At 34.0% G+C, this 10,526-nt stretch overlaps 1 protein-coding gene across 1 annotated transcript; it reads right to left on the bottom strand.

The window, feature by feature from the left end:
- Positions 1–1,274: 1,274 nt before the first annotated feature.
- Positions 1,275–5,756, bottom strand: LOC143624086 (protein MRG1-like). Its single transcript, XM_077094832.1, has 11 exons — positions 5,551–5,756; positions 3,762–3,815; positions 3,595–3,608; positions 3,352–3,497; positions 3,226–3,261; positions 3,081–3,121; positions 2,384–2,485; positions 2,233–2,312; positions 1,982–2,151; positions 1,798–1,882; positions 1,275–1,723 (listed from the first exon to the last, which is right to left on the bottom strand). The coding sequence occupies exons 1-11, from the start codon at positions 5,671–5,673 to the stop codon at positions 1,624–1,626; spliced, it is 951 nt and encodes a 316-aa protein (XP_076950947.1). The 5' UTR covers positions 5,674–5,756; the 3' UTR covers positions 1,275–1,623.
- Between the last annotated feature and the right edge of the window lie 4,770 nt (positions 5,757–10,526).

Below are 10,526 nucleotides of genomic sequence, written 5' to 3'. Positions count from 1 at the left end.
CAAGCAACCGGAGGAGAAGATCAAGACGTGGTTCGTTTATCTCGAAAATCCGTGGAAACATCGTCATGGATCAGGTCAGATTCATTTCGTGCTTCGACAATATTAACTTTCGATCTCACCAGCAATTACTTAATTATATCTAAGTAACGGTGCACGGCATGATGATGAAATTGAACTTAGCTAAGACAGGCAAATTAAAGAAAGCAAAAAGCAAATAAATGAATTAAGTACCCCAACAAGAGGGAAAGCAACAAGAGGTAGAGCATGTTGAATAGAAGAGTAAGGGCACACAGCAGCAGCCAAAAGTAAGGCAGTGGATAAGCAACAAAGCTCCACATGTTCCCTCAAGAAATCAGCAAGCTCACTCCACTTGACTGCCCTCGCGAATTCAGCAAACGCCACCTGTGATTTCATAAGCTTTAGTTCACCTCCATAATGATGATGGTGGTGACAGTGACCATGATCATGTTTATGATGGCCGGTGGTTTTGGAATGGCAACTTATAGGGAAAATGCGAGTATGTAAGGGTTTTGGGGGAAAGATTCGGGATTTGTGAAGAACAGGATGGAGTGAGTTGACTCGTCTTCTGGAGGGAGAATTAGAAGAGAGAGTGAGGGAAGACGAAGGGCGGCTATCGTTGACGCCATTGATGATCGACGGGGTATGTCATTGGAGAACAAGTTATAGAGGCTGCATTGCATGGCAGCATGCCCTACACTTTTGTATGACGCCACTATTGCAACATATTTGCCAAATTATGTTCACATTTTTATTCACTATTATATTAGTAGTTCTATTTATGGGTGTGTGTACATTGTGGTTCCTTTCGGTTCGGGTTTTACTCTAAATCATATCCGTTAGCTTCGATTATGGAACTTTTTAACCATGATTGAACTTCGATTTTCGGAGTTATAAAAGACAAAAGAGGAAACATGAAATATTGTTTTTTAGCAACCAAGAATGTCGTCATTGTTTTTCTTATAGGGAAGGATACATTCATGGTCCTAGTTTGGCTTCAAATGAGAACATTGTCTATGCATCCGGTAGGATTTCGAACAATGAGCAATATCATAGTCATATCGATAAGAACACCACCCATACATCCCCATCGGTACCACAAATCCCTCACAAAAGTGACTCTAATTTACTTTTACACGTCTATAAATTTATATTCTTTCCATTGGAAGATATAACAAGCGTGAAAACAAAGATTTAAAAACGGTAAGTCTAATCTAACATACCTATGATGTATACACTAGAAATCTAGCATGCCTATATTTATACACTAGAAATTATCGTTATTTTTTTATTTAGGTCCATGCGATACAGCAATAAGTCAAGTTTTTATCTAGCAACTAGAGCTCGTTTAATTCAGGCTTTTAGTAAGTTCAAGCTCATGCATAGATATAAACTTCGAGCTTATATACCTAAAAAGTGATTATTCTAATGATTTTTTTTAAAGTTCAATATCCATAAAAAAAGGAAAAGAATTGAGGTTATGTTACAACAAAGTGTACATGGCAGATTGCCAATATTGGTAGATTGTTACGAAACTATCACATCTGCTGGTGGTTAAAATTGACAACACCTAATGTTACATCACAAATTGAAGCAGTAACAACTCTACTCCTGGCTCGTTTTACCCCTCCCTGATGAGCTGTCAGAATCCTTTGACCCATCGTAAGATGAAACGAAGAATGACGTTTGATTCTTTTGCAAAAACCTACAATAACACAATACAACACGCTCAGCCTGTTTTAACGCATATCATGCACATATGCAATATGAAAAACATACTTGAGGAAGTCGAGAAATTTTTGCTGCAAACGCATGGCCAGATCCTCTTCTATGTTAACATATGGCAATAACTCGGGTAACTTAACTGTGTAAACAAGAAAACCGTTTTAGAAAATGATTGGACAAAACACAAAACAGTAATAAAAAAAACCCAAGTCGTTAATGTTAATAAGGAAGCATATACCAAAGAGACGCAGAAGATGTTCAGCGCCGTATGCAGTTGAAGGAGCAACATTATCTGCAACGAATTCTTGAAATTGTTTACGTTCCTTATTGTATAAAAGAATAACCGGTAAAGCCCTGTCAAAATAACATCTTAGTCCCTTTAATATCTCTCCAACCCCATCCGTCATCCTGCATTCGTGCAAACAAAATCGATAATAAACATTTAATTTTAAGAAATTGTTAGTTTAGATTACATAACTGTAAACTTACATGCCATCCTTCTTTGACCTGTATTCAAGGTACTTTGCCAATATGTCATCAACATTTGGAGAACGAGGAAGTTTCACGAGCTGAAAAAAAAGTTCAATAATAAGTTTTTTTAGATAACGGTTAAAAGAAGATCGATGTAAGTCATACATACCTTATCTTGATGATTAATAAAATCCCAATCGTCCACAAGTTGTTTTTTTAAAGTTGATGGAATTTGAATCTTTACTGGCTTTTCAACAGATGCATTCGCTTTCTGACACATTTAGCAACCATCAATCAGTAGACTTGTAAACGAACTAGACGAAGAAGAGTAAAGCATATTCGTGTTCAATCGTTTAACTTTCACTAAACAAATGATTAGATACGACCAATTAAACGAACTGGTTTTCTTGTCTGTGCTCGTTTGTTAAGAAAATGAATATGTTCGTTTATGTTCATTCGTTAACAATATAAACAAACGGTTAACGATCATGAACGACGCGAGATAACTGAACATAACTATGCTAAAACCTAAGCAGTTAATGCGGAAAAGTGTCGAATATCGGTTAAGAACCGATATTTGAGATATCGGTTATCACGGTGGAAATTGGTAATTTTAATATAATGTAAAATTCATATATATAGCAATTTGACAATAATAATTTAGTATACTCTTCTACCATTAACAAATTAACCTTTTGCAACTTGCAAAACACTACAATCGTAGCTAGCAGAAACTGATTAAGACTAAACACTAAAAATTGATAATTAAAACTTAAAACACTGATATTGGGAATATCGGTAATATATCGGTCAAATATCGATCAATCAGCATATAGCACTAGCTTATACAAGATATATGAATTTACCTCTGTAATTGAATCACTCTTTCTCTTCTTCCCTTTTGCCCCTGAAGTAACATGCAAATAGAAACATATTGGCAGTTATAAGTTTCAAAATATGATTAAACTGAATTACAAATGATTATACAGTAAAGTTCACAACAGCGTATACCACTACTCTTCACATCCTCTTTTTCCACTTTTACATCTGAGTAAAACGAAAATTTAATTGTTATTCATAGAGTTCATATATCAATGTGAGTTATTATTATTACTACTATTATTAGAGAGGAAATACCATTTAGTATTTTTGGCTTAGTTTGAGTTGAGCGTCCAGATTTAGGGTTCTTGTCGACGCCCTGTTTTTTGTCAAGGGATTGCTGCTTCTGAATGTTCTCAGGGGTATTTTTCATCAGACGGTCAGCACCAACCCATTCATCCCAACTGTCATCAAACAACACTTTAAAGCTTCACAACCATTTCTATGCACTTTTTGGATTAAACTAGACCCGTTTCGATAGCATGGGCCCATAAAACTTACTTTTTATTCCAACCCTGTAAAACAAAAAGAAAATATTCTATTACTTAATGTCGAAGTATGATAAATACCACTTTATCACCATTTCGAAAACTAAAATATGAGCGTCTTGCAACAAATGCAACCTTGTGGGACAGTTAAGCAAAATAAAAAGAAAGTATCGAACTTACAAGGTAATGCACAAAGTATTTCCACTCATTCTTTCGTATCTCCGTCTTTTGGACCTTCAATGTCAAAGGAAAAAACAAAGCATAGAAATATTGTAAGTACTTATATCATTCTACTGTGATTATAAAAAAAGTAAAAGTTATAAGTACCTAAACCTTCAATATGTATAGCAAAATACAACTAACAGCAAAGCCAACCTAATAAACAATTAATAAGAGTTAACAGCTAACAATATGTTCATCGTGCTCCTTTACTAATAATGTCATGCAGACTTCCTCAATATAAATGTTTTATTTTAAAGCTAATTCATCTACATTCCTTTTATGAATGTGGCATTCTTATTCTCTTTATTTCTACAAATCTACTCACTGCATTAGCAATCACGTATTTACGGTTTCCAAAAACTACGCATCACAGAAGTTGCTAAATGTGACCAAACAAGCACCATTGAAACAAAGTTCAACCTAACATAATGCTGCAAATTGCAAACATTTGGCAAATTTAAAAGTTGTATCGAATAGTGAAAAGAGAAGCACTCTTTTATGTAAATATTATTATCGCCACAAGAACCATAATAAAACGAAACATCATCCTACCAATAACAGATTAGAATTTTTACTGATTGTTAAAAATCCATAAACTTTAGTCACTGTACAACCATATCCTTAGTTTTTCTCAAAGATAAAGAGTATGATTGTGCAACACGATCCAATCTCAAACAATTACATACATCCCTAAAGAACATGCACGGCAAGGAGTAGATAATTTTGGTAAAAAAACAATTTTTGTACTTTATAAAGTGTGAACCCTAATATCTATTTTCTTGAAACGCAACATTACGAAAACCTAACTAATCATAGAAATTTCATAAAATCTGTTTCGCATTGCAAAATTGAGAGCCCTAGAATTCAATTTGTTAATGCGAGAGTAACCACACGTAACAAAACCCTAACCAATCTGATTCATCCATATAAACATTGTTTTTACTACAATTTTCTTGTCTCGTTTCAGTGTTTTATCCGATTTAAGTATTTGTGATCCACCAAATAGCTTTTAATCTGAAAGTTCCCATACGACTCTCTGAAAATCCAAGTCAAATTTCCCAAATTCCCCAACATAGTCACCTTTTCAACCATATCCTAAGCTTTTTTCAAAAGATAAAGAGACTGATTTTGCAACATAACCCAATCTCAAGTTTACCCTAAAACAATTACATGCATCCCTAAAGCACACGTGAGGCAAGAAGTAAACTATTTTGTAACAAAAAAAATCAAATTTTTGCACTTTATAAATTTGGAACCCTAATATCAATTTTCTTAAAACCCACATTTCAAAAAACCCAAAAATCTAAAATTTTTATTATTATTTCTATTTAGCATTACAAAATTGCAAGCCCTAGAATCCAATTCATCAATGTTCAATTACCCACAAACAACAAAACCCTAATACCAATTCCCTTAAAACCCACATTACAGAAACCCAAAAATCAAAACTTTATTATTAATTCTCTTTAACATTACAAAATCACAAGCCCTAGAACCCAATTCTTCAATGTTCGAGTAAACCCACAAGCAACAAAACCCTAATCAATCTAATTAACCCAAACAAACACTGGGTTCTTCTTAAATTTCTCCAATTCACCCACCAAATTGCGGGTAATTCAAGATCTGAACTTGAATTGCAAGAAACTGAGACAAAGGTGGGTGCTTTTGCGATGAAATTAGGGAAATGAAGAGTGTGAGATGCGAGTGAAAGAGAGGAGAAGAGAGAGTTAATTGGAAATGAACATGCCTTGGCTTCGTAGATGCGTGGGCCGTGATAGGCGAGTACCTTCTCGCCGTCGGAGTAAGTGGAGTCTGGACGGCGGCGATTGTCGGCGACGGTGGCGGAATCGTCTTTGGAACTACTACCCATCGAAGAGCAATTGGATTGGATGGATTTCACCCGCCTGTTTTTTTGAGTCTTTTTTATACACGTTTTTTTATATTTTTTTCCCTTAATTCCATTTTATTTTACGACTACGGTCAATCAAAATTCAAAATGGGAACTTTTTCTATTTAGTACTTACGGTCTAAGGTTTGTGTTATTAATATTAATAAAAATGAATAATAAATGTTTAAACGTCAGTAATGTTTACACGGTATTTTGATTTGGTTTTCACTAAAAGGCATTTGGTCTGATGGTATTAAAATGTGTAAACATGTAATAGGTACTCTCTTATTTGAACTTTGAAGGTAGATGATTTAAGCTCATAGTAGGTCGGTAATGACTACTTAGTACTACATATTAGATGGATTTTCAACTGAAATCTTGGTTGTTCAAGAAAAAAAAATTGGTTTGCAAATTGTGAACCGTAGGCTAAATTGTGTAAATTTCAAATGACGATAGATTAATGATTGATTGTTAATAAGACATTGTGTAAAGATGTGTGAACCGTTACGAATACGAGAGATAAGGTTTGGATACATTATGTTGCCATTATGTTGCATGTCGTTGTTCAAGAGAAAATAAATATCCAAACAAATTATTTTTAACATATAGACTATCCGGATGACATCTTTTAAGAGCCAACAGATACCTATTTAAAAAATGTCTTATTAACAATCAATCATTAATCTATTAATGTAATTGGCTTTATTTGAGGTTAAAGGGAAATAAGGCCTTGCAACTATATTAAGACTTTAGAAGTCACATTTAAAAAAAAATGAAAGTAAAAAAGTTAACCTATTAATGTAATTGGCTTTATTTGATGTTAAAGGGAAATAAGGCTTTGCGTAGTGGAGGGGCTATAAATTGGGGCGTTTTGCGCCGTGTGGCGTCCAGTCAGCAAGGATGAGAATTTGTTTTTAAGGTGTAATGGTGTTGTAGGCTAATATATATATACATATATATATACCACACACAAACATATATAATAATATAAATATATATACATACATACAATACACACACAACACATATACATCACAGGCGATAAGAACAATCCGCCCCCGCCCCTTTTCGCCCCAATATCGGGCGGGGGGGCGGTGTTCCTCCAATTTGTCGCCCCTCTTCGCCCCTTTAATCGCCCCATTACACGTTGCCTAAGAGCAAACATTTATAATTGTTTAGAGGTGTAAAACGCATACCAACACCCTTTTTATGGAGTTTCGGCACAATGCCCCAGGTAGAGGTCTGATGACAAAGCCCTTGGTGAGGGTCATGCTATAAGTTGCTTTTAAATTTTCATGATTTATAAAAAGTTGTTTGAAAGTAAAGCATCAATCGTCATTGTTAGTTCAGTAATAAAGTATTATAAGTAGTAAGTTGTAATCGCTTAACAACAACTTGCTCCATAAGTGAGATGATCTGATAAGTTACTATATTTGTCAACCACAACACGGAAGATCAACAATAACTAAGTTCCTATTAAGGATTTAATTACTTATCTATTTATTTATTTTCTTACCAAATTGATATGACCATAATATATTTATTAAAGGTTGTTTATTATTTAGTTTTCTTATCATATTATAATTATATTATAATTAGGTTTTTTGTTTTATCTTTTTTCTAATTTATGCATGTTTACTATAAATTATAATATTTCTTTGTATTAAATAATAAGAAAAAACTTTTTAAAAAATTCTTGTTTCTTCTCTTGTTCTTGGAGCCTAACCTACTCTAAGGGTCTATCGGAAAATTGACTATCTCGAATCGGTCTATATATCCATTTCCCGGCTACCGAGTCACTAGATCTCGTTAGCAGTTGTATTTCTAATATGGGTACTTCAAAATTACCATAACTTAGATCGTCATAAACAGTATGCATGTGCATTAATTCCATAAAAGCGTCCTTTGAAACTCTTGGGTTAATAACTTGATATGGTGATAATTTTACAAAAACTAAACAAGTGGTTTTGTTGACTATGAAATTATGAACTTCAATGGTGGCCAACAGTAGTAGATCAACATGGGCTAATGGTTTGAAGATATGCCCTTTATAAGGGGAAGTAGTTTGGCTATGGTAGGTTCAAATTGAAGAAAAAGGAGGAGGTGATGACATAGTGCTTTTTTTTTTTTTTTTGGAATTGGTAGGGGTGTTTCGGCTGTCTTAAGTCCACTGGTTGGCATGAGGATAAAGGGCACGCCCATTGCAATAGTTATTTGGTAGTGGTATTACGGATGTTGCGGTTGTTAGAGTTGGCGGTGGTGGCTGTGTTTGATCCGACGCGGCGGTAAAGTTGGTAAGCGCCATTGCGAGGGATGTGGTGGAGGTGTGTCCGTGTGTAGCGCTTTGATGTGTACGGCTCGTTGAGTGGCCATGACATCATTAGAGTGCACCAACCGGCCGAGTCGCTCAACCAAGGCCATAATCAGGTCGTCATGCGACGAAGGAGGCATGAGTAAGCTAATGAAAGCACCAAATTGATAGAGACCGATTCGAGATGATATCTCTCGATAGACCCACAGAGTGGGTTGGAAGAAAAAAAAATTTGAAACGTTTTTTTTCTTATTCATTTCTCAAATGAATATTACAATTTATAAGAAAACTCAGGCATAAAATTAGAAAAAGATAAAGAACAATTAAGGAATTAAACCAAGAGTATGGTTAGGGAACTAAGGATTGATTTCTTTTGAGAATCACTTTGAGTTTTAAGAACTCGAAAGAACTCAACGTAACAAATTTTTTTTTTGAATTTTTTTTACACATGTGTAATACGTAAGTGTAAGTGATGTACAAAAAGTTACGGTATTTTTTTACACACCAATCGACTTTTTACACATGTGTAACTAACGTTTAAACTTGTGTAATTATCAAAAATACTTATTCTCTCTCTTGCTTCATTTTTTAATTAAATTTAATCTCAGCCACATATTTCATATCATTTAATTAAATGTGTGGTTCAAAATTGAGTTCTTAAAGTTCTTAAAACTCACTATGATTCTCAAAATAATCCTTCCTAGAAAACTAAATAACAAATAAATTTAATAAATATATTATAATCGTATCAATTACAATCATTGAAGTTACATTATTGTGGAATGTTACTACATATTTTTTGAATAAATTGATGTGAACCGAAGCTCACTAAAAATGAATGTATAAAAATAAACGAACCATTATGTTGTTTGTATAAAAAGACCATGAACATGTTTTTAAAGGATCTTCTCCACTAGTGACCTACACCAAGGCTCGGGCCAGAGCTCTTACGTTCTCCAAGTGGGTCAACATTTATAGTCTTGTGTCCAATTCCTGGACTTGGGCCATCTTTGACTCCACCCAATGTTTGAATGCTCGCATACTCGTGTCTAAATGCATGGCTTGGACCAGAGTTCTTACGTCCTCCGAGTGGCTCAACATCAATAGTCTTGTGTCCAATCCCGGGACTTGGACCATCTTTGATTCCGCCCAACGTTTGATACCCCGGGCTGGCTCTAAACTTGATTCCACCAAGTGTGGCCTTGTCTTCGTGCCCATGTCCTACGCCAGGACTTGGTCCGTCTTTAATCGAACCCAAAGAAAAGCGATCAAAGAATTCATTGTTGGCATCAGGGCAACCAACTGTTTTTAAAACGCTTAATGGTCGAGCGCTAGTTAAGAACATGAAATTGAGTAGCACAAGGGTCACGAGATTTTGGTACTCCATGACTCTAGCAATCTTTTAAATATTTGTATTAGATGGGATTGAAGGGAAATGTTAGGTTGTGGTTTAGTGCAAAAGATACAAGCTTTGAGTCATATTTATAGACAAATTTGAAAATTGGAGAAATATAAATGGGATACATTTTGTTGACTATGAAGTAGAAAATCAAAGTTCATGCAACGTGAGAAAATTTAAGGTTGCGAGTCCAAGTTGCATAATATATACTTTTTTGTTGTAAATAACAAATAATGAAATAATGTTAGTTTGTTTAATAAAACTAAAATGTTTGATTATTTATATTTTATGAATTATTCAATATTCATTTAAAAAAAATTAGAGGGATTATTGATGCATTAATATGTGTATTTGACTTTGAATATATTTTAAACAAGCGTATATTTTATTAAATAATTTAAAATAATATATATTTGTGTATGCTCAAGTGGTGAGTGATAGACCATGACCCATGCCGTCTTTGAACATTCACTTCTCGATATTTCCACACATGGTGGCTCTTATGACTCGAGTTATGACTTTTCAAGTTTATCATTTGAACAAAATTAGGTGGCAAAGGTAGAGGAGTTATGGTGAACAAATATAAATTTATTTTGAGAACCTTTAAAAATATTCACCAAAATCTACTTCAAACAAGGGCAGATTTAATATGGGTTCCTCAGGTTCACGGGAATCCACTGTTGTTTAAAGTTTATGTTAAAATGATATATAAAAAGTATTAGTGAACCCATAAGATTTTTAGAAGTGAACCTATATTAAAAAGTTCAAGTTGGTGTAGTGGTAAATTTATTTTAAAACAAACCCAACCTTTTTAAGGTCACAGGTTCAAGTATCTCAAATAACTTTTTTTATTCCTTTTTTTTTTCTTTTTGGGGAAACCAACCCTGTTATTAGTTTGGGTTTACTTGAAAGGTCTTAAGTTTAAGTTTTTCTAAGTCCCATTTTGGTAACTTTTTGTTTTCTTTTTGGTAAACCATCATTGTGTATTTAGTTGGGGTTTTTAATTGCTAAAAAATGAAAGTTTTTGCTTCTGATGATTTCCAGGCATATTCACACATCACGCATTCACAACTCATTTATTGTAAAAAAAAAAATTTATTTTTAATGACCTTACATGATTTTTAA

Source organism: Bidens hawaiensis, unplaced genomic scaffold, assembly GCF_021521415.1.
Source record: "Bidens hawaiensis isolate Kalapana, Puna unplaced genomic scaffold, B.hawaiensis_p1.1 tig00003653_1, whole genome shotgun sequence".
NCBI lineage: Eukaryota > Viridiplantae > Streptophyta > Magnoliopsida > Asterales > Asteraceae > Bidens > Bidens hawaiensis.
This window is presented reverse-complemented; position numbering and strand designations above follow the sequence as displayed.